Source organism: Cupressus sempervirens, chromosome 11 (genome assembly GCF_028749045.1).
Source record: "Cupressus sempervirens isolate cs-2001-9-10 chromosome 11, ASM2874904v1, whole genome shotgun sequence".
Taxonomy (NCBI): Eukaryota; Viridiplantae; Streptophyta; class Pinopsida; order Cupressales; family Cupressaceae; genus Cupressus; species Cupressus sempervirens.
In genome coordinates this window covers 482537242-482562986 of record NC_143128.1, presented here as the reverse complement: position 1 = coordinate 482562986, position 25745 = coordinate 482537242, and the positions used below count along the sequence as shown (strand labels likewise).

Sequence of the window (25745 nt, the reverse complement as noted above, 5' to 3'; positions counted from 1 at the left end):
AAGACTATTCATAAATACATATAAATTCCTGTTAATTGCACAGAGTTGTTCTATATTCCGCAATGTCAAACTATTTTGACAATTTTCTGGATATATTACTTATATTTAAAAATAGATAAATATATGTTAGTTCAATTTAATGTCAATTATTTTTCCGAATTTTTATCCTTGTCGAATTTCATCCTAATTTTATGATCGAAGAACTCAAATTTGAATTTGTACCTTGTGACTTAGATAGTACATATCAAATACAATAAAATGACCACAAGTCTAAAAATATTTAAATCTCTGCCAAAGATTGACATGCAGATGAACATCATAGCTCTAATAAACAATATCCTTTACTGCATCCTGAGTTTTTTAAATACAGCTATGCCTCCACTGTTATCCTGCACATATGGTTTTGTAGTAACAAAAAATATGCCAACAGATTGAACACCTATATCCCAGTTCATTGTTTATGACAAACTGAACCTTCTTGCCTTGTACATTGCAAAACATGTGATGCATGGAAAGTGGGTCGTTGGAGCAAACACGATCCTCCAAAAAATCTAAGCAGATCCAAAAGAATGGAGATCATATACCAACAGAGCAAGTTATCATGGCATTGAGTGAGTGAAATTCAAACATAGCCATATTCCAAGAGGGAAGTGAAGTTTGGTGACCAACATAGATTCCCATCATATGAAACATTGACAGCATAGATCTAAATAGCATCCAATCACAAGGATAACCACCATCATGTTTGTTGTTGCAACCATTTGGGTTCCCAAGTACAAGTAGACTGTAGAATATTGTCCAGAACAATGTTTCTACGGGCCCAGTAACCAAACATTGCTACAAGGTAAGAAAGAGAAATGATTATGTATGTAACTACTCTTCACCACATAAGAACATTTGATGGTTTGGAAGGTTTGGAAGGTATAGCAGCTTTGACCCCTAGGACGGCATTGTGGGTGACGTAAACCAAGATCACAACTCCCAGAATATTAAAAACTACATCAGCAATGGATGAGATTTTATATGATAATTAACATCTTTCACTCGCCCTCGACGACCAAAGGCTCGTTAATCATCTTGGAATAGCTAAGGTACATCACTTCTGCAGGTAGATGGATTCAAATCATTGAATTACAATCAGGCAGTTGTGTCAGAATGAAGTAAAATTAAGTAAAAATTGCAATGAGGTCAGACAATCTGATGTTCTTGCAGCCTGTACAAACAAGGTCGTGAAACCATTTCAATAATTTACCCTTCTAACCATGTACAGTACATCCACTCTAACTTCTACTATCAATTGGTATTCAACAGCTATCCATAAACCAAACTGCTCAATCTAAAGCATTCTGTCCTAGCTCATGATATTGATCAAAACATTTTCCTAGAATCAACCCATGCACTTTAACCACACGCCAAAGTATGTATAGTATAGTTATTCAAGATTGTACAAGCAATACAACTCCTAGACCCATCCTAGTTGTGTTACTGGATTAAATAAGCTGAGGATTCCAGCATCAACCATACTGATGACATGTGGAATGCTGCATACCGCTGTTTTAATATTACAAAATGACATGGTTTGACGCCAATCTTCATAGCTCTGTCCTCCTTTCTTCTTTGGTTCTCCACTTTCTTTTAAATCATCTGTGCACAGCCTAATGCCTCTGTTTCCACATTTGCACATATATCTTGGCTCTTTCAGTGAATATCTTGACATAATTGCTATTTAGTAAAAGTAGAACAATACACATATATTGTCCATGTTTCACGCCGTGCATATATGTTTGTGAGAAATATGTAACTATAATATCTGGCTCCATCTTTGAAGTAGAAGGTAATGACTCCTCAAGATCACCATTATCCTCAATCATGATGTGATCAACCAATCCAATGCCTCCTACTTCTGCTTTTGTTTCACCTTCTTTTACTCGCCTCTCATATTCTACGCGCAAGGAATACTCATCCTAGACAGTTTAGACACTGTGTGGACCAAATATCATCCATGTCAATCACCTCATGACCTTAGGAGCCCTCCACCATCTTTGAGCAAAGGATAAAGTTGTATTGTATGAAGAAAGGGTCATTGAGGCACTTTGTCAGCTTTTTGCACTTTTGCATGTGAATGACATCAAATAAGCTCCAATTGCAATCACACATAAAAGAGCTATAAGATTGAAACCAAAATCCAATACATCTTTTTAAGTATTAATCATCCCACCAAGAAATTACAGAGAAGACAATCATAAACTTCTAAGTGGGCAATAATTGCATGAACTAAAAAATTAAAGTAAAGACAGACTTTTTGTGAGTTGACACTGGGTGGTTCCTCAAACAGCCAGGGGTGAAAAAAGGAGCCTCCCTCTTATGCATGGTTGTATAACTATAGCTCTATGATAATCAGGTCTTGACCTCTTTCTCTTGCATCATCCTCTCAATGCATGTTGTGAATGTTATGATAAATTGATGTTGTTGTAGTTGTATTAAACAAAGGAGATGAAAGCTCCTTATATAGATTTACAAAGACGATGTTTCTAAAAGAAATGATTGTGAACTAATGACAGAAATAGAAAGTACCTAAAACTAACTAAGATGACCATAAAAGGAACATTAGAATATTCTAATACCCTCCCTTAATGGCCATTGTCTAACGATTGTCTTTTGGTTACAAATTCTAAAAAACATTTTGCTGCTGCTAAGACCCTCCCTGGGTCTGCAAAATGTTAATGACCAAGAAACCAAAATTCGTCCATAAAAGGTCAGAGAAGGGCGCCCCTTCTTGAATGCTATGCAAAATGAGACAAGAGCCTACCACTAACTCTGCCATTGAAATAAGTCTACCACAAAACCTCCCAGAATCAGCAAAACATTTGATCAGAAATCATCACAAAACGTCCAACCTGATGTTGGATAACAAAGTTGTTCTTCTCTAGAGACAGAGACAAACAATGAGATCAGCTAGCACGATGTTAAGGAAAAATCGGAAAACCCTCCAAACTTTGCAAATGAGCATGATGCTCCAAAATGTAGAAGTTGTGAAAACCAACTTCACAAATTGCCAAGAACACCTGCATGCAAATAACCTGTACTGAAGAGAAACTAGAAAAGGAAAAAGCAGAGCTTGGAAAATCTCAACGGTGTGAGAGCAAAATTGTATTCCAAGTTATGAAAACAAAAAATACAAAAGTTCAACCTTAAAGGTGAACGAAACCCTAAAGGGAAAAGAACACTAGGTTTGCGCATTATAATTAATATAAAATATTAATTATATGCACCTCAGAGAAAGCTTAAGTAACTAGAGTAATAAACAACTTAATTAACTAAATCAAGGCGATCTAATTAATAAGCATAACAAATAATTACTCTAACACAAAATAGATTGCAAAAAGGCGTGATTTTTTTAGGAGAAAAATCAAACACGATTTCTGAGGTGAAAATTTGATCAAAACCTAGCATGATTTTTGACGTGAAAAATCAATCAAAACCAAACAATACAAAGCTTCATTTTTTAGGAAAAACAATAAAACCCACTAGATAATTTTTGAGGAAAAAATTATAAACCCACAAAGGAATCCCACATGACTTTGCGAATTATAGAATCAGAAATTTTTAAGGGAAAAATTATAGAAGCCCATAAAAAAATTTTTTAGGAAAAAAATTATGAAAACCCATCAGAAATTTTGAAGGGAAAAAATTATGAAAACCCATCATAAATTTTTAAGGGGAAAATTTATGAAAAGCCATCAAAAAAAATTTTAGGGCAGCAAAACATGAGACTTCTCATGGTAAACCAGCACATACAAGTACATGCAACAAACATGCAAGTACATGCAACCCAAAAAGAAGAGACTTTTGCTGCAACCAAGAAATCACGAGATCAAAACCTTTAACTAGGCTTGCGATTTCCAGCAAAAGTCCTCTAAGATGAACCACAAAAGTTTCATAAAATGCCTCTAATGATTTTTATTTCTAAAAATCGAAAAAACAAATTTCTGGAAAAAATTTCAGATTAGAAGAGGCTCGAATTTTCCTTAAAAAATCCACCAAATTTTATAAAATCTCATCGACCTGCTCTGATACCATGTTATAATAAATCAATGTTGTTGTAGTTGTATTAAACAAAGGAGATGAAAGCTTCTTATATAGATTTACAAAGACGATGTTTTTATAAGAAACAATCGTGAACTAATAATAGAAATAGAAGCTACCTAATAAGCTAAAGACTAACTAAGATGACCATTAAAGAAACATTAGAATATTCCAATAGTTAGGACTTGCATAACCTTCCCATTAACCCTAGAGATATTTGTGTAAAAATTCTTGGGTTTGAGATAGTGCTTGTTGAATGAATGGATTAGTATAGTTGATTGTTTCACCTCCATTCAATAATGTTCCAAAGGGGTTTTATTTTCTTCTATTCTCCCTAAACTTATAGATGTCCTTGACCTTATCTATGGCCTTATATAGGTACCCTGTCGGGATATGCTTCCCATCCACCTAGTGCAAAACCATCATTAAAAGCTTTAACACTTACGAACTTCAAATAATTGAATGACATTTAGTAATTACAATTTAGAAAGACTGAAAGTGAAACGTATTGTAGATAAAACAAACTATGCTCTCTAATGTATAGATTGGCCTATTCTAATCTGCAGAGTGCTTATGTACTTAAAACTAGATTTATGACTGTTTTATTCCTCAAGATGTAATAGAGGATAGGATACCTAGTGCAGCTAGTTTTCATAAAAAGATATCAAGAAGTTTTAACGAAAAAAAATATTTAATCGCTTTGTATTAGAGTTTACTTGTTCAATATCGAAAGCAGGTGCATATTACTAAAAATATGGACAAGCACATGTAAATAGGTTGAAGATTACTTGTGCTATATTCTGCAGTATGTTAATTAGACAGAAATCAAGTGTAAATGTTGGGTTCTAAGATAGTTTTTGTAGAGAGTATTATTATTCCAGTCATGCAGATTCAGAAAATGTTAGTCTTGTTTCATTTTGAGTCATATTTCAGTTCCATGTAAAGAAATTGAAAATGGAGTCCAAACAATTTTAATGTTGCATTCAAACTCAAAGTCAATGAGTTTTGAGGTTCGCTCATTTACTGAAATGAGAACTTTCCGGTTCTATCATTACCTTCGTGTGTATCATACAACTAGATGTATAAAGCAATTTGACACCCAAGTTAAACATATATTACACATCTAGAGATTACTTGGGGGCATCAATTTCATTAAAATGCACTGTCTATTCTTCCAATAAGAGAACTGTTATGATAAAAAGAGCAATTTCTTCATTTAAACCTTTGCCAATGATCCATCATTTGCTGAGCCCTAAATATCTATTCCCTTAACAAGTCAATATAATGATAAAATGGTATATTAGTGAGGCTTTCATTGGATGATTTCAAACTATAAGAATGTGTCTGTAACTGCAATGCATCATAATAGAAAATGTATAACCACTTAAATTGCATATTATTCACAGAGATAATCCTAACTAAGAAAAAACTACCCTTCTTCTAGAAGAGGAGTCATAAAGGAGACCAAAAACACCAGAATTAAAAAGACTAATTGGTGCCATCAAGATACGTGATATTGTGTTTTGACTTGAAATTCAAAATCTTTAACTCTCCTTCCACAACAAGTGCAACTAATTGAATAGAATGGTAGATTTTTCTTGCATACAAATCAAAAATATTTTCTATTAGACTCTATATGCCAAAAGACATAAGTTTCAATTTACCCCAGCTCGCATTTGATTCAGTCCTCCATTGCTTTGGACCAGTAAATACCTACCCCAATCTTGAGGAACTGACAAACAAAAGCAGGTGTTTCAGAATTTGTATAAAATAAAATTCAAGAAGCTTTTGTGTTATAGATATAAATGTAGGGTAGATCAAAAAGGAAAATTTACAATTTCAATTATATAATTAGCTTCAATAACAAGAAAAACTGACATAAAGGGTCCATGATTTCATGAAACTGAAAAATAACTTCTCTAGAAATTACTTTCTTCAAGTCAAATCTTCTAGCATGTGGTCTTGCCTGTTTATTAGGCTCATGCTAAATATTCCTACAGTACTCAACTGGATAACCGTAATTTTGATAATATAGAGCTAGACAAACGATAAGATACTTAATGGTATAGAATGAGAAGCATGATGTAAAAAATAAATATATTATGAAAAAAGAGAAACCTGTGTATGAATTTGTTGAATGAACACAAGGGCCTAAACCATGACTAGATGGAGCCTTCCACAAATGTTTTTCTTGTACCTGGGTAAGAAAACAATCCCAACACCAAAAAGTGACAATTAAATTTACAAAATTGGATTTTTAAAATTCAAAATTAGAATTCCAAATTAATATGAATGCATATAGACGAGATGCATGTTTTCTGAGCACAAATGGACAAAGATAATCAACACTCTTTACCAAGTTTTTTAACAGTCAAACACCCATTAAATATTATAAAGTCTCCCAAAAATTACAAATAATCAAAGTATACTAGCTCCATCAAGGAAATGGTGCAAAGTCAATCATAATAGACTATAGTGTTTTGTACTACTACAAGTCTAGTAAAGAAGCCCTCACAGCTTAGTGTAGCTCAAATTAGGATAGACATATTAAACCTTTGAATTGTACTGAAAATAGAATGTGTTTCTATTTTCCATTAGTTAAATGTGTTGCAGCAACATTATAAACATTTTTGGACGAGCGAATTTTTTATAATCACTCTATTCTATAAGATCCAGTTTTGTGTGTGGGCAAGAGGTGGGAAGCAAGACTGTGAGGGTGGCAATCATCTCTATACGGTAATTCTTAGTCAATAAGATCTTTACCCCTTTATTTTAGAAGTTATACCACCAAACAATTCTAACAAGCATGCTAAGTGGGCAATAATTGTGGCATTATTTATGTTCATCTTTAACTATTACTTTCATTGGGATTTCAAGATTGCATTAAGGACACCAAGCCCCCTTTTACAACCTAACCCTTTCATGCGTATTTGGTATTTTTTGTTGTTTGCAATGATTCTATTGATGACAATGCAAAACATGAGGACTCGCCAATGACTTCATCAAATTTGTCAACTTGTGATGCAAATTGTGATATATACAATCTTTCCCTTATCAAAGAACCACCTTTTACAAATTGTTGTCTACACATCATTGGTAACCTCTTCACTGAATCTCATATCTATGATCATCCTCATTATTTGGAGGATATTGTTCAATAGTTTGATAGGGAATCCACGTTTATTGGAAGTTCATCGCCTTTCTAGAATTTTTGTGACTGGTTTATTAATTGTAAAAAAACATTTGATGATTCTCTTGTTAAAATATTTTCTTATTAATTTAATCATATTAATTTAATTATGTTGGTACCAAATATGGACAAAGTTTTAAAACTTTTAATTTACGACTTCGAACCATTTTGAACTAAGGTTCAAAGATGTTCGAAGTGGTTCAGTAGTTTGAAATGTTTTCGAACCAAGTTCAAAGTAGTTCGAAGTGGTTCAGAGGCTCGAAATGGTTTGACATACAGATTCAAAATCAAGTTCAAGCTCAATATTTTCAAGATACACCAATTCAATGTTCATTATTCAAAAGTGCAGCCACATGGCTCAGATTCTCAGATATTCATAGTTCAGAATGTTTGGAAAGTCTAATACAGTTCAGAACTCAACTCATCAATTGAATTGCAAGTTTCAATGAAAAGTTTGAAATCTGAAATGTTGGAGCCATCTCTAGGAAGTATGTATATCACTCCAGAATAAATTTCAATTAGCAATCAGTCAATCTCCACCTCATTATACAATGGAATCAATGTGGTTTGTGCATAATTTCTTTAAAATTAGAATCTTGGGTTGAAGTATTTGATATGGCTACAAAGACATGATGTATAAGTGGCAATTCAGCAACACTTCATAACCTTATTGTGTCTCTCATTAGAGGCCAATTTATATAATGAATACAATGGTGGTGGATAATGTCAAAAGTGACTTTGTACTGCTCATTGAATCATCCAATAACATGTGCCGAGCACCGAGAAGTTCATTATGATAGTCAAACCCGAAACATTCGGTGGTATACGCAAATTTCTTTGACAGTATGCCCGAGTTCAATGAAAGACACAAGCCAAATTTGTTCACGATGATGGCAGTCATTCTTCTCCAGAACACGGTTCTTGAGACCTGTGCAAAGTCTCATATGGCAAGATGAGAGAGGTCGTGAAGAACCCACGGGCTCTTCTTTAACAAAAATAAACAATTGCAGAGAGAATGATTTCAAAGCGCCGAGTCCTTCGGGGACAAGTATAGGCACGAGTTCCCTGATGAAGGATGTTCGAAAATCATCCATTCATTGAGATACCGAGCTCAGAAGAACAAAAACGTAGGCATGGTATGCATCGGGGTTCAATCAAATTTTTAGTCACGGGGCACCAGGTATAATGGTAACAGAGCTCGAGTTTATGAGTCCTCATTTGTTGATTTCGACCATACATGAAGGCTATCTAACGTTGCCACCGAGCCAAAGACGTGTGTACACAACAGATATGATGCATACGAGAAATATAAATGACAACAGTCGGAGACAAGAATTCGTCTCTATCATTTTGCTGAAGCGTGAGTTTGAGAGACACCCGCTACACATTTGAATGATTTGCAATAGATACATCACCTGTGGGATCACAAACTTTCCAAGCACCACTCAATATCCGAATGGCCAAAGTTCAACTAAGTTTTGTATTGTAATACCCAATTCCCATTTCTGTAGTGCCGACAATATACACAAAGTGTTTGCAGAAATGCCAAAGATTCTTGAAGGCTCGGGAAAAGTCCACGACATATCACACATGACGAGGCATAGAGATATCGAGGTCATAAAATTAATTGATTTGCATATGGTGGGGAGTTCTCTTCTTGCCAGTCAAAGGAGTCCTGGTATCTTTGTTCAAGGAATGATGCTCAAGCCCGAATGAATGTGTCCACTTTCACAGATGAAAGCTCGAACCCAAGAAGTTTGAAGCCATTGTAGTAGAAAGTAAAGCATGGTTAGGCAGTGAAGGCGGGCCCCTCTTCATTTTGAAACGAATAGATAGCCATCGGCCATAAATCCTATGTCATAAACAATTTTTGGGTCATTATAAGATGAATTTCCCGTTTGCCACATTATGGGTCACTTGTCATTACATTTTACAGGGGGCTTATGTTCACCTATCATAAGCAATGCTTTTGATATTTTAATGTAATATATACCCGATAGGTGATAAAGATGTATATCTGGAATCCAAAAAGAAAATAATTCCAAGGCGTCGAAGGAGTTATTCCAAGAAGCAGTTATCCAAACTGAACAGCAATCGACAACAGGGAAAGATAAATATGCCTCAGCAAATGTGAAAAGGGGTTCCACTGCTACTCTTTCCTAGAGACTGCAGACTGTGTGCTATAGCAGAGAGAGGAAATTTTCAAGATTTGTTCCATTTCTTGTGAGAGAGAGAGAGAGGGCAGAGTTTATTTTCTGAACTGTGTTAGAGATAGGAGAAATTTTGATTTGTTAATGTAATGTTAAAGAAAAGAGTTTCAATTTTCCTTTTAGATAGTGATTTTTGATTGTAAATGTATAAGAGGACCTTTGTTGTCTTTTACATTCAGAGAAGGGAGACAGGAGGATAATTGTATCAAAACTTTGATTATGATGCATTTTCCTTCCACTAATCACAATCTGTGTTGTTTTCAGTTTTCTTTCAAATACATTTCATTGTCACTGTTTTCGGATTATGCTATCACTTCAAGATATCTCCTAAAGCTCTGATTCCTCGTTTTCTCAAAAGGATGGAAAATACTTTTTGATCTCATTTGCTTTGTAATGCAGCATTTGGGCAAGTGAACTTTGTGTCATCTGTTGTTCTTTGTTGTTCTTTTCTTTTCAATTTCTTAGTTTTCACATCTACTTTGTCTATACGGGTAAGATGTTTGTAATCCTTTCGTGCTTTCTGGTTAAAAGCATCCATATTCAAATTCATTGTAAATCATATACAAGGAGCTGTACCCAGATAAATTTAGAGGGCGCTTACACTCTTTCAATAGTGAAGTGACGCAACTGTTAGTGCTGATTATTCTCCTTACTCAGGTATTTAGAGTTATATTTGCATGTATTTTCTTGGAGGACAATTTGTTCACTAACAAATTATTAAGTCACTTATTATCTCTAGTTTACTTAAACATTGGGCATATAATAATTAAGTGTTTTATTAATTATTATCATGCAACCTAGGTTAGTTACCTGTTTGGGTTTTGATCTCCTTTTATAAAGATTGATCTCTTTGTAATATATTTATTCACTTTTGATAATAGCAATCTCTCTTTTTGCTCATCAAGAATGTCTCAATAATTTTGTGCTTTTGAATTTTTGATTGTGTGAATCTTTTTTGAGCCAACATTTTGGGTCATACTTCTCAACTCCTTACTGCTCTACTACCCTGATGATGGTTCATAGAGTGACCCAAAACGTTGGCTCAAAAAAAATTCACACAATCAAAAATCCAGAAGCACAATTTCTATGATGGATTATGGAAATGCATTTACAATTTAAAAATGTCTCCTCTGTGGATCTGAGAATTTCAGCCTCCATAGCTTTTGCTTCTCTCTTTCTGTGAAAGGTGTTTGCATGCAGGTGATTCTTTGGAGCTGTGGGGTTGATCTTTCATTAACTTCAACATGGTATCAAAGCCATGCCCCTATTCTATTTATGAGGGGTTTGGCTTGGCTTTCATATCTATGTTTTTTCTTTCAGAGGATTTCATTTTTCAAATTTTTTTTGTATTGGATCTGGGGCTCACCTTTTTCAGTGCACTTTGAGCCCAAACGGACTTCACCGTTCAGCTCAGAGCGCCCAAAAACCCTATTTTCATATAAAATTTGTCCAATTTGGACAAAGTTGGAACCTTACGGCAAAAAAATATTGCTCCTTGGGGCAAGTTTTCTAAGGCGGCAATTTTAATATTTTTTGAAATGAAAATCAAGATTTTTTGACACGAAAATCAAGATTTTTTCCTCAAAAATCGAGCATTTCTGACACAACTTATGCACTTTTTGAGGCAATTTTGGTTCGGACCATCACACATCCGGAGGCAATTTTGGTACATAACTTGCACACTTCTCGAGACAATTTTTGGTATGAGCTAACACGCCTTCCAAGGTGATTTCTGGTGCTAGCAGGCACACTTGATTCTTATTTTGCCCTTCCGGCTCTTTTTTGACCTACCTGTGGTTTTTTTATCGTAACTTGCTCATCCAGACTCTATTTTTCGCAAACGAGATATCGTCGGAAAGCTAGTTTTGAGCCTATTGTGATGGTGCAATTTGTGTGGACTTTTGATGTTGTTTGGTTGCCATTTTATGCAATCAAAGCCAAAAGTTCTATTTTGCACTCCAAAAGATAATGTTTTAAGCATCCGATCTCCGATTTGGGAATTCTTTATATCGTTGGAAAGATCTTTCTGCACTCTTTCCATTGATGCTGGTTGGTTTTCCAAATTTGTTCTAGGCACATCCCATTCAATTTTTTGTTTTCTACATTCTAGTGGATATCTTGGTTGTTTCAGGTCCGAGGATCAATTTTGTTGCTTCAGATGATTTGTCATGGGTTGTACTATCTCTTGTATCAGTCTTATGTCTCTTTTGATCTTTGATTGACATCATTTTGTAGTATTTTTGTAAACGCACTAAGATAAAGTACCACTCTATTACATTTCAAGATCTTGCACATCTTTGTGTTTTGTTGTACTCGCACTACATTATAAAGTGCCTTGGGGGGTTTCATGTTGGCCATATTCACCATCTTCCTGTGTCAAGTGAGTGTTCCTTCCACGACCTTAGCCTCATGATGTGTCGATGACACGTGTCATTATAAGTGTTTATACTTCTTTTGCACTCTCGATTTTCCTGATTCTTCTTTCTGCAAGAAATATTGCATTCAATTTCAGTGTTCATGTCTTACCTCTCGGCATTATAGGGGGGTTATGTTGGTTCTATTGCTTTCTTGGTTCGATGGAGTGAGCTATGTATTCAGTATTTAATCCTATATACTAAGTGATTGCAGTGGTTGGATGCCTATGCATTTCAGTGAGATGGATCATTTACCATATAGACATTCTTTCTTTCCTATTTTCGGAGGCCATGAAGATACCTTCCATCTTTGATTAATCAGCCCTTCAAACTTAGTCTTCTCTACCTGGTCATGTTCTATATAGTGGAGGTTCTTCAGATCAATAGTTTGGCAATGTTTGCAGCTTCATGCTTCAGTGATGTTCTTCATGATCATCTTTTGTTCCTATCTTCTAAGACATTCCCTAGTTTGGAGGCTTCTTTAGTCCTTCACTAGTTCTTTTTAGCATTATTTCCATCTCTTTTTGGAGTAGAGTTTGACCTTATCTTGTAGAGCCTCTTTTACTAAATGTACTAAGGATAACTATTAGCAACCATGGGTGCCAGGCAATTAATACTAGTACTGGTATGTCTATTTTTGAAAGTAGGAGACTGTGTACTTGAGCATGCCATTTTTCCTAAATGTAATTCAATAGTTTATAAATTTTCTACATTAAAACTGAAAATATCATGACATTAACCTTTAAAAACAAGAACACTAATAAAGTTTAAAGTTATTTTTTGAGTTTTAACTCACAAATGTCAAAGAGATCATACTACATATTTGATAATACAAATTATTATTTAGAAAGGTTAATAGATTCATACAGTGACATGAATAGAAAACAACAATCAGAAATCAGAAATCTGTCGTCTACACTTTTGTCTCATCCATTTATGTGTCCTTGGCTATGATGCTCTCCAAATACTCGTCACTCTTAAGTTCAAGTTCCTATATTGGTAATAGAATTGAGGGTGAACCACTAGGGCCATATGTTTTGGCCACTTCATCCACCGAGGCTGTAACTTCTCCACCAAGTGAAGTTTTGTCCCATTTTGCTAAAGAACCCTCCTTGTACCCAATCTCTACACAAGAGAGAAGGTTAAGTATACTTTGAAAGTACACCAGGTTCTCCACTTTGTTTAACCCTAAGGGGTTCATCTTTAACAAATGAGTAAAGCCATAAGTACTCTGATTTCTGTCAAAGGATAAAGGGCTGGCTACTTGTGAGAGTAGTCTTATTACAAATTATTGCAATGTAGAGATTTCACCCCCATGGTGATACCATCACTTTATAGGGTCTTCCTTTCCATGCATACCATATAAAGCTTCCATGGAAAAAAATCACCATGAACACATGAAAATTTATTTCATTGAGTCCTCATGAAAACTTGTTCCATCTTCCATGTTTCTTTTCTTCTATCAAAGAATATAGAGAAATAACTATTGTATCTACTGATTTCTTAACTCTTTCACACATGGAATATATTTCTTCTTAAATTTCTCCTAAACACGACATGTCTGATGCTACAAATTTGATCCCCTCACATATGGGCTTAATAGAAGTCCATGAAAAAATTTCAACCAACTATATTCATCAAAACCATACCTCTCATCTCAACTACAGCATCTGATGTAGATTGTCTCTAAGCTGCCCATGCATCACTAACTACTATGGACGATAAAGCTCCTTTGACTTCACAAAGATGCTCAAAAAAAATAAAACAAGGAGCAAACAATGTATCAACAGATTTGAGAAGTTCCGCCTTTGCAAATTTTGATAAAAATGGTTTGTGTCAGCGATGGTTATATATAAAAAATCTGTATTGTTCTGCCCTTTTCAATGAGAACTGAATTCCACTAGAACATATCTTTGAGTGCAATATTCAACAAATTTACACATGGTATATAAAATATATGCCTATACTGTTTTTGCACCGGCATGCCTATTGCTTTACAAACAGTAGCAGCATTTGTATATACTTGGACATGTGATGACCCCACTTCCTCAATGCCATCATATGGCTCGATATTGTTGATGAAGGTTTTGTGACCACTACAACATGTAAAATAAAATACTAAGAATTATATCCTCTCTTGAACAAAAAAACTTCAAATGCTAAATATTGTAATGAATGTGTGATCAATTGAAGCAACCCCAAGGTTTACAGTAAAAACATGAATATAATCATCTCAAAAAATTGATCAAGTCTTGACCAAAAATGTTAAAAGACTAAAGAATAGGGTTAAATGCTTACCTTAGACACTTAAATCTCCTTTGTGCAAGCTACCTAACACTCTACAATTGATCCCTTTCAAAAAACACAAATGTCCTTCAAAATGCCAAAATGGAGAAAAAAAGAGTTGAGCGAAGACAAAAAGATAAAGAACTTTTTCATATGAACCATTTCAGGGTTTCTTTTAAGAAGAGGGGAAAAAATGTTATTTTTAGTGGTTTTTGTCACTTTTGGAGGGTACCCTGTAGTATAAGATTTTTTTTTTAAAAAGAAGAAGCAGAAAAAAATCACATATTCAAAAAAGGTAATAAACTTGTAGAAAGAGACAAAAAAATAAAAAGCTTAAGGACATTTCCATAGTATAAAGATACAAAAAGCAAATAAAATAAAATTTAACCTGTGAATTGAAGAAAATAGATCTTTGTCATTTATATTCATATTGCTGATTACATAAGCAAATATTCAAAAACTTTTTAAGAGGGCAGTCACCAAATAATTGTCTAAGACTAAGATCAAATATTAGCCAAGCCTATGATGTAAATGAGATCAAAATTCATTAGACAGCAATCCAGCTATTGTTAGGAATTTAGTAAAACTAAAAGCAACTTTGAAATGATCCAAGACTTCCATTACAATTGAGTCAAGGAGTTTTGTAGGGCTAGTGGAATATTTGAGAAAGCTTTTGAAATCATATTCTACAATTGGAATGATTTAAATTCCATAATGGCAATTGGTAAGTCCTTTATATGGAGGAGAATTCAACAAAAGGCATTTCCTTAGTTGAAGTAAAAGATAAGCAAACAACTAATTTTGGCAATACCTAGCTTGCAACTACTATTTGTAGGTGAAGATAAATGTTAATAACAAAATTAAAAATATTAATGAAAAATTAAAAGTCAAATATACACATACATAAATAAAACTGAATATATCAATTATATATTTAAAAATTAATATTAACCTTATTTTTATTTTATGATTCATTATATAACTATTACTATATATTAATTGATAATAATTTAAAAATTCTAACTTCATAATATTAATTATAAACTATATTTATAATCTCCTTCCCCATCAAAGTGCCATCTATAATAGTGTGTAATACTTATAATTTTACAATTAGTGTATAATAATAATTATGTACTTGTAGCACTAGGCCTCAGAGGGTTAATAATCTGCCAGAGGATGCGAAAAAGATGCATTGGAAACCACCTGACAAAGGGTGGATCAAGGTGAATTTTGACAGAGCTTCAAGGGGTAACCCGGGACAATCAGAAGCAAGGAATGTGGCTAGGGATGAGTCTGGAAGCATTTGGGCAATTGGTGCTAAGCACCTTCCTAAGGGAACCAATAATAAGGCCGAATGTTTGGTGGTTGTGGGTGCGGTCCTCGTCAAAAAACTAGGGAGTACAAAACTCCACCTAAAAAGAGATTCCCAACTCATCGTAAACGGAATCGCAAAATGTTAATTGGACACCTGGTATCTAAATAAGCACATTAGGTGGATTCGGGCTCTCTTGTTGGATTTTGAAGATTTTAAAGTGACACGTGTTTCAGGAGGTGAACTCATTTTAGCTGACAAAATTTTGATCATAGGAGCTAATGGATCTATTGAGGACAATTTTGAACTTTATGAAGATCTACGGCACCTTCTGTACCTAGATTCTTCTTGCCTTTCGAACTCCCCTCCCCTTGAATGATTATCCCCATCACCCAAAGGATTGGTGTGAGGTGTGAATTTAAGGGAATGGAGGCGCAAAAAGTACAGCTTGGTTTCCAAAAGCAATAGTATTGGGGATGTGTCTAATTGAGGTTGCATGTGACAATATGGGTGGGGTCTTCTCAAGATTTGTGGCATTATGATTTAAGATGGTAAGGTGCAAAGGTAAGTTCACACACTTCAAAACAACTTTTCAGTACAAGTTGGCCTTTAAGAAGTAAAGGGGTTGGCATGTTGGCCACATATAGCTCTTTCTATTAATGGTGTTTATCTATGTTTTGGGTGGTGTTTGAGTTGAGTAAAGGAGGCCATCTTCTCCCTACAAACCATGAGTCAAATCTTGTCCTTCAAAGGGCCAATTTTCATTGTGAGAATGTGCCACATATTCAAAATGGATGACATTAATTTTGGGAGGCAATCGTGCAGATTTTTGGGGAGGAGTTTCTTGACATTGAACTTCAACCAAGGTCAAACCTAGATATCTTCTTCCCTCTTTTTGGGTTTGGCTCTAATGGCAAGCTCTTCATAGGAGGAGGTGTTGCACATGCCCCACGCTTGTATTGAACCCAAATGGGTTGGTGGGTAGGCTGGGATTGTTGCCCATGTGGAGATTGGCGTTGGTCTGCACATGTATCGTGGCACATGGACACTGATCGGTGGCAATGACAAAGAGTTGCAACCACTCATGATTTGGACATCTATTTGTCGGCAAGAGACTCAAATGGTGAAGGTCAAGCACGGGTGGAGGGATTTGGTCTCTTTTTTGGATAAGTTAGAGGCAAACAAAGTTGCAAGGGCAGAAAGAAAGTGAGGAAGGTGACTCCAATAAGGTCCTCTAACCCAAGAGATGAGGATGGTTATCCTCTCCCTCACCATCAGTTGCAGGCTAGAAAGAAGGCAGGTGTCATGCATGGTATTGTCTCTGTTGGCAGTGTGCAAGGTGAGGCTCTTGGAGCCTCTAGAGTTGATGACGCAATGGAGGGTGTTGAATCTAATGAACGTTGTGATCGGGACGTTGTGGCTCATGTTGGTCCCTCTACTTCGAACTTCTCAAGAGAGGAGGTTGTGAGGTGGTTTGTATAAGGTCAGTTTGTGTGCCCAATTTTCTGTAGTATAGGCTATGTGTGCTACATCTCTATTCCTTGGCTTTTGTTTTGTTTGTGCGATGGGTGTGGTGTAGATTGCCAATCAACCAAGATAGTGGCTCAGTGTTTTGGGTGTTTGAGTTATCGCCACATAGTGGCATTTTGATTGTACTTAAACTTATGAATTAATAAAAGCTTATTTATTACCAATTAAAAAAAACTATATACGTGTACACATTAGAATCTATGGGGCAAGGCATGCAAGGAGCTTGGGTCATATTGAATTCATGATTTAAAGAAATGCATCAATTATTTCAATACTATCTTACAAGCCCTCGCCATTTAGGATGATTGAGGCCCTTTCAAATTTAATCGATGACCATCATTGTTCCTATGTTTATGGTTTTCCAAAGGTTAGAAAGAAGACTAAGGGCAAAATGACAAGTTGGTTACATACAAATTTTGCATTGATTTTGATTCTCTCCAGTTTCAGCCCTAACTTTGAGATTTGGTAATTTTGTGAGTTTTCCTAGGGTTCCATAGGTTTTTGCAATGATGTTATCACATTTTTTTCTTGTTTTTAGGAGTTCTAACATGATTTAAATGTAATTTGAATGTAAAAAACCACCAAAAATTAGGTCAATGATTGGTCAACTATTTTTTCATGGATCGTGATTTTTTGGGGAAAAAATTGGCAAGCTCCATAGTTTGCGATAGATCAGGGAACTTGTATTTTTGCAGATTATTGCTTCTTTGTTCGTAATTATGAAGGTCGTCACTCTCCCAAGGGGTAAAATGATGAAAAGGGTTGTGAATCCCTCAAAAGGTTGTAATTATGAAATGTTGTAGCTCTTTGAAGGTCAGCAATGATGATGGTTTAAGACTCTTTTAAAGAGCTGTAATCATAAAAGGTTGTGACTCTCAAAGACTAGGAATGATGAAGGGTCAGGCCTCTTTCATAGGCTGGTTCATGACTCTTGCCAAGGGACAAACATGATTAAGAGATGTCACTTCTCCCTCACATTGGAAGATATAAAGGGGAGAAGGTTTCTTTTAAGGAGGATCCAAAAGGGATCAATTTGGGGGGGAAATATCATTCTCGAAAGGAAAAAATGGAAAGTGGTGACTCAATTCTCATGAAAGGTATTGATCCTATCACCATTAAAATATAAAGGAGAAATCATTCCAAGCAATCAAGGGACTTATATGTCAGCACTTGCTCAATCATTACTCGTCGCTCTATTAATTCCCATTTATTCAATCATCCATCAAACATCATTGAAAATCAAACAAAACAAACCAACAACCAATTCTTCCATCAATTCAATCAATCTATATTAATAATTCAAACATTAACAGAGTCAGAGCATTGGTGAAGGAGAATCATTGAGCATTCAGTCTAAGCAAAGTGCTGAACTCATTATTTATAAAATATCAATCAGCAGCTCATATGTCTATCCAATATATTGGTATGAAGTATAATGCATAATGAATCGTCTGACTGTTATTGGTCTTTCATTTGTTAGGAAATAAAATATTACAATATATATAGACACACGCACTCTTCTATTTATTGTTATTCTTGCTATGATTGTGCCTATGCATAATAGACTAAAAATAATGATCCCTTCAATATTCTCATCCAATTGGCCATCCCATTTTGAAGAGGAGATGATTCATATGAGGAAATGCAAGTAGTTAGGAAACAATTACAGTTGACATCCCAAGTGGGGCTGGGACGCCAAACGATGGTTGTCTTTCCGTACTCCTAGGCTGGGTAGAACAGCTTGAAGCATTTCGTATGATCTCCCAGCTGGTGCTCCATAATGACAATGGGTTGTTTGGGTAGAACTTCAAATGAGCTCCTTATGTACACTCTTAATATTATATAATGATGAATTAGAATTCTATTTGTAGTATTGTTGGTGTTGGCAATATGGCTGGGTAGATGTATGAGTGTTGTCATTTATGGCAACATATTCATTTTGCTATTTCATGATGTAATCAGAGTTAGAAAATTCTCTAAGTGTTAGATAGCTTGCAGCAGTACAAAGACAGATATGGTATGTACGGATGACAGACTTCGAGTTAGCTCATGCGCAATTGAGGAGTGATAGATGATAGTATCATGATGAGGTACGTCAATGCGCAGATCTATACAGACAGTACAGCATAAGTTTCAAAAGGATTACCAGTAGAGGAAATTAACAGAGCAAAACAAAGCATGTCAGTAAATGGAAGTGTATGCTTAAGGAATTATTTTGGTAATAAAATAATTACTTAATCATGTTGGGCCAACATCCTAGATATTTACCCAAAGTTATTTTATAATCAGTCAAGCGTGTGAAACCATCAAGGCCGACTGATTAAGAATTTTAATTATTTGCAAGGTATAAGTAAAGGTCATATCTTGCACAGCTAAGATGTGAAGTGATGTGATGAGAAGTAATCAAGCGAATGTGATATGTATGTGATGCGAACTATTGTGAAAGATATATATGCCAACTTTGTATGATGTGAGCAAGTGCGAAGTACAGCAGTGAGACATATTGTATGTATATCTATTCTTGTGAAGAATCTTATTTGTATATTGCATGTTAGGGCAGTGGGCTCTTCTTGCATTCATCGTAATTGCTCTACTAACACCTAACAGGGTTGAGGCTTCTAATAGGGCCTAGTCCTCTAACAAGGACTCGAGACACTATATGTAATTCATAGACTCCTAACAGGGTCAATATCCTTAACAAGATTCTTTTGTTTAGTGGATCATCTTGTGGGTATCATCCCCACCGAAGTTTTCCCTTGGCCAAGGTTTCCCTAGTTAACAAATAATGGTGTTATGAGTTCTCACTGTGTATGGCTATATTTACTATTCAATATTGTTGGTTTACTTTCATATGCAAGTTATAAAGTAATTAACAATATCCAGTTGTGGGCAAAAGTTTGTAGAATACTGATTCGCCCTCCCCCCCCCCCCCCTCAATATTATCTATTTCTAACAGTTGGTATTAGAGCACAGTTACTCAGAAGAGGCTTAACAACTTGAGTAAGATCCTTACGAATATGGTACAATTGAAGAGAAACTTTGGAGAAGCTCTTGAGCAAATTGATCTTCTTACTGAAGAAAGAGATAACCTGGAAGATAGGTATGAAGACGCAAAAGTTTACATTGGAGAAACTAAAAGACAAGATTGATGATCTGAGATCTAGAAAGGAATCGAAAGACCAGACCAATGACACTGATGACATAGAAAACCTCAAGAAAGAAAATGAGATTTTGAAGCGTGAGTTGAAAATTGTTGAACTTAAGTTTAAGAAAAATGATAGCAAAACTGAACCAGATCTAAAATCTGAGAATGCAAACCATAGATCCCAATTAAGTCAAGTAACATCTGAACTAGATTGTATTAAGATAGAACATGTTGAATTAGAAAAGTACAACACTATTGTGAAAGGAGAATTAACACAAGCTAAACAACTGTTAGAGAAGCTTTATACCAGCAGTGAGAAAATTGATGAACAAATATTTCGCCAGAGACACTCTTATGATAAGACAAGCTTTGGATATCTTATTGGAGAAAAATCAGCCAAGAAAGTTGAAATTAGAAAAAAACCAGATCCAATTGTTGAGTCCCCTAAAGAATCTAATCTGAGTAAGATTGAATCAAGCATAACTACAAAAGTATCTAAAGAAGTTGAACTAGTTGATTTGTTTGCGAAACATGATGAACCAAAGAAAACAAAGGAAGTTGATGAACCTAAGCAAGTTGAATCATCGAAGGAAGTTAGACATGAATTCACAGGTAAATGTTTCATACACAATGAACTTGGTCATATGAAGAGAGATTTCACAAGTCTTTTAAACCTATTACTAATTTCTATTGTTATAATTGTCATGGTTATGGACATAAAGTAGTAGATTGTAAGAAACCTAAGTTTGATAATAGTAATGCAAATAGTAGAATGTTTAGGAATACTAACCCTGCAGGTAATGAGAGAGGGAGATCACAAAGCAGATCTAATGATGAAGAGAAATCTAATGGTGAAAGGAAACAAGTCGTATGTTACAAATGTAACAATCTTGGACATATAGCAAGGAATTGCAGAGTACCTGAAAGTCAGAATAGAACCAATCAGAGAAGGAATGCACCTGTATGTCAATTATGCAATAATTTTGAACAGACAACAAGATTTTGCAGAAAGGACAGAAGGAACTTTAACACGAATCCTAATTACAAAAGGAACAATAACAGAAATGATAGAAGAAATGATAATGCGAGCAACAACAGTCATAAAGGAAGCATTTGTGAAAGCTATTAATCTAGAAAGTTCTCATATAGTTTTGGAAGAGCAGTATTTCGATGTACCTAATGGAAGATTGAAATCAGCAATTTTTTGTGACTCGTCTTATTTAAATTAAGCATTTTAGTAGAGGTAAAGTGTCAGTTAATCAAAAATAATGATAGTATGTGAATTAGAAGTTGCCCTATCAGTAGAAGGTAGATGACATAGAGAGCAAGCCATAGTCGAGTACGCAAGCATTTTGATGATCGCAATTGTCATATGGAAGAAAATGAGATTACTGGTAATCAGTAACAACTTTTGAAGATGAAGCAAATGTGCATTTAATGCGGAGTTAAATTTGAAATGATTTAAGGATTGCGAATAAGATATTCAATACCATTTGATCGTGCAAAGAGCTTGGGGCAATTTATGAGCGATTTGATAGTGAATTCAAATGAGAAGTGAAGCATTCGAAGTGGGAACTTGTAGAAGCCCTAATAGGCAATATTAAAGATATTTTACGAAGCTTTAAGTTGGAATTTTCAGTATCAACAGTTAGCAGTATGGCAAGTCAGTCAATTTGTGATATAAGTGAGAAACCTAGGTACAAATTCAAGAAGCGCCCATTTGTTTCTCTCATTGATGATCCATTAGGAGCATTTTCTCAAATCTCGTCAAATGTACTTCACGTATGTTAGCACCCAATACGATCATGGTTTTAAAACTTCAAGTGCAAAGTTTTTGAACCACTTCGAACTGAAGTTCTAAGTAGTTCAAAGTGGTTCGATGGTTCAAATCGGTTCAACATGCAGATTTGTTAATTCAGAATGGTTCAGAATTTGTGTTCAGCTTAATACCAAAATCCAGTCTCTGATCATAATCCAGTTTTAGTCAGTTCAATGGTTTTAGAAGATGCAGAAGTGCAGGCTAAGATGATGTGCTTGATATGTATTACGAAGATCCAAATACTTATCCTCTCAGCTCCAGACTAAAATTGTTCTAAAACCCCGCAGACTTGTTATGAGTAAGATTACCTTGTCATTATAGAAAGCTCTATATACATCATTGGTGGATGGAATTGCACTTGTTTCTGTAATTATGGCAATCCGGCTATAGAAGCCTAACAACTTGAAGCCCAAGTTTTGTGCTTCAAATTCTATTATGAGGTAACACTATCAAGAAATGGGACTCTGCTTGGATTTTAGCCAAAGAACTAACGCCGCTGTCAATAAGTGGGCAAGCCATCCACTCACAAAGGTTTTGTATGATGCCCAAAAAAAAAACTTCGACCCGGATTGCTAGAGCCAAGGCTTAAGTTCAGTGGTCCACCGACAGATGCTATGATTATTGAATTGTTAATGTCAAAGGATCCAAATTATCGGCTCATTACTATAAGACCACTCACACCTAGAGGGTTAGCTATGTGAAACGAATTGGCAGCCAACATGTGAAGATCTCATAAATATGGTTCATCGAATTGTACCAAAATGATGGCATATTGAAAGATGAAGTTGTTGGAATAGTTGATATTTTTCCAAATCAAGCACTTGACTTCTATGGTGCATTAAGATCTCGCACATACGATCAAATTGTTCTAAACGATTGGACCGTATAGCTTGGAGTGATATTACTCTTTCACTTTGGAAAAGAATAAAGACAGCATATTGATACAAGGATGCAATAATCAACAGGGGATATTTAGAGATCCGCGTGCAAATATAAGCCATCTTATGTGGACACAATAAAAACAATGGTCTTCATTTCTTTGATAAATCAATCACCGGCTCAAGGAGACCGATCTGCTCGATAGAGATTTAAGAAAGCTTTCAAGAAAGAGGGTATAATTGTCATCCCATGGGGTGCCTTGCAATCGATCGAGCTAACTGATACCAATAATAGCATTTGTCGTGTCATATCCTTTTTCTACATGATATGATAACAGTTCGGCAGGGATAGATATGGAGCAGCAGACTTGTGAGTATTGCAAGGGCGGGCATGACAACCTCTTTAAGATGCAAGAACTGCAATTCTAGCCGTTGCTAATCTCGCTTTGGTTGGAGGATGAATCGTATCTTGTTGAATGAGAACTATTTAAAGGAGACGTGAAACGAGTTTTGAATGAGAGCGTGGTCTCTGACTGCGCATTCAAATATAAGGAGCAACAGAGGTATTAGAAGCCGCGGGTTCCTCCACAGTATAAACTCATCATTGGGGAATGTTAATGCAGATTATAAATAAACATTGGTCTGGGCATTGATAAATCAATTTGTGAGCTCGGATCTCTCCTTTTTCGAAAGGGATGGATGGCCATTGACTATGGCTTTTATATCATGAACAATGCATATAATATTTTGACAAAGGAGATTCGGAAGCCTATGGTGAACTGAGAAGTATAAATGTTATGACGGAAAATATAAACATTTTAGAAGTTGATGGTGATGTCGGGTTAAATGACACTGAAGGCACAGCTAAAGAGGCAAGTATTTATAGGGATCCTGGATGTCTACGTTCATCTTTGCCAAAGATATTCACAATATCTGTATCTATGACAAGAGGATGTGCATGCTAAGTCGTCTCTTACTAGCTAGCCGAAGGGAGCAATCTCAATTAAAATATCTAATGGAGGAGGAAAGAACTTGGGTTCAATGAGAAGTTGTTGCTTCTAGTAGTGTAATGGGCACCCACCGGTTATAACTTTATGAAAGACTTTGCAAGGAAGCTCTGATACCACTGTAATGGGCACCCCTGAATGTCCCAAAAAACTAAACCAAATTGCTGAAAGGAATTATGTCAAACAGTTTGCATTGAACTTCTTAAAAGCCCTTATAACTCTAGAAATCAAACGTTTATTTGTTTGTTGTGTTTCGTGCATGGAATTGGTATCATACAACATAAACAAGAAAGAAACTACAATAATATGCAAAGTGGAAATGAACTGCTGCTAATAAAATGTTATTTTCAGAATTCATAAAACCAAATACATGGCAGATTTATCAACTCACTAATTACTTCAGCAATATTGTCATAATACTCCAGCCCATGCTTACGAACTTGCTGCTACAATACTTTGTCCTCCAATTAGTCCACTACCTTCATAATACCATTCCCTCCAAGCGGCATAAGCGTCGAACAAGTAGTGAAGAAGATATGAGCAAAATATCAAATCTGCCTGTAGCCGGAAATGCAACTAAACTGCCTGATAATGAAGCCAAAAACAAAGAATTCCAAAGGCCAAACCCCAAGGGAATGACGTCTAGAATGTTAGAAGAGAGGATAGACGTCCTCAAATGCCAAAAACAAAGCTGCAACTCACACACCAATTTCTTCTCATATTCAACCTGCCTAATGAAGCCACAAATGCTTCCTTTTATTCTATTTCCAAGGCTCCGCTCAACTCATATGGGCAATGTGGGATAAAAGATGTGTAATATATAAAACATATATTAAAATACCCCTTATGTCTCCCTTAGGTACACACTACCATAAAATAAATATTAAAGTAACACTTTAATATTTTACAATTAACTAGACGTTACTTTAATAAAACTTCAGGCATTAAAATGTATTAGCAATCGGACTCCGAATAATGCGAGTGATAGCTCATCGGAAAGCTCTCACCGAGGAGTATTGAATCCAATCACCAAAATTGACTTGCACTGTGTCCTGCCGACTTACTAAAAATAGTAAGTATGCCTGAAACTGAGTAAATCAACTTCGTTTTGGCCCAAACTGGAAATGACTAGGCCAAAACACTCCAAGATCCCATTAAACCCTTCGTTAGCCCTCGGGACCATGTAGAACAAGGCTAACGCACACACACTTGGTCAACTGCTAAAAGGTGGGATCATTACAAGTAGTCAACCAAAGGTTTGTGAAGAGGGAATGGCAATGCTATTCACAAATCCTCTTGTAAATATTGAACCCGAACAGACTATGGTGCAACAGCAAGTAGTTGATATGTATATAAAGAACATGCTACATATCTATGGTAACCCGAGAGATGTGGTGATTGGCAAATAAAAGCATATGGAAGCTATTATTTGAGCCAAACGATGTTACACAAAGAAACATAGGCACTTATCCTTTTTAATATTCACTTCCCTTTTCAAACTTTGAAGATGCCAATTGTCTATGCATGTATTATAGAGGCCCCGTATTTGTAAGGATATGAGATGATGTTTATAGGAATATAAAATAGAAAAGGGAAATCATTAGAGCTTTTCAAGAATCAGTTATGAAACTAAACAGCCATCGACAACAAGGAAAAAGATAAATATGTCTCAGCAAAAGTGTAAAGGGGTTCCATTCTTTTTCTGCTTCCGGACTGTAGACTAGGTGCTCTAGGAGGGAAGGAGATTTTCCAAATTGTTCCATTTTCTTGAGAGACTGTGAGAGACAGAGCATGAGCAGATTTTTCTTTTCTTCTGAATTGTGTGTCTAAGACAGAGATAAGATTTTGGTGATTGATGTAATATT

The 25745-nt window shown here is 35.4% G+C and overlaps 1 protein-coding gene across 4 annotated transcripts in view; it reads right to left on the bottom strand.

Annotated features, from left to right (window-relative positions):
• The window catches only part of LOC149530480 (O-fucosyltransferase 38-like), a 77957-nt gene that overhangs the window by 19578 nt on the left and 32634 nt on the right, over positions 1–25745 (bottom strand). For all 4 annotated transcript variants that reach the window (XM_089808755.1, XM_089808756.1, XM_089808757.1 and 1 more), the window contains 2 exons: positions 6205–6283; positions 5751–5818 (listed from right to left, as the gene is read on the bottom strand). In XM_089808755.1, the coding sequence (XP_089664881.1) occupies positions 5751–5818; positions 6205–6283 (147 nt within the window). The remainder of the gene's footprint in view (positions 1–5750; positions 5819–6204; positions 6284–25745) is intronic.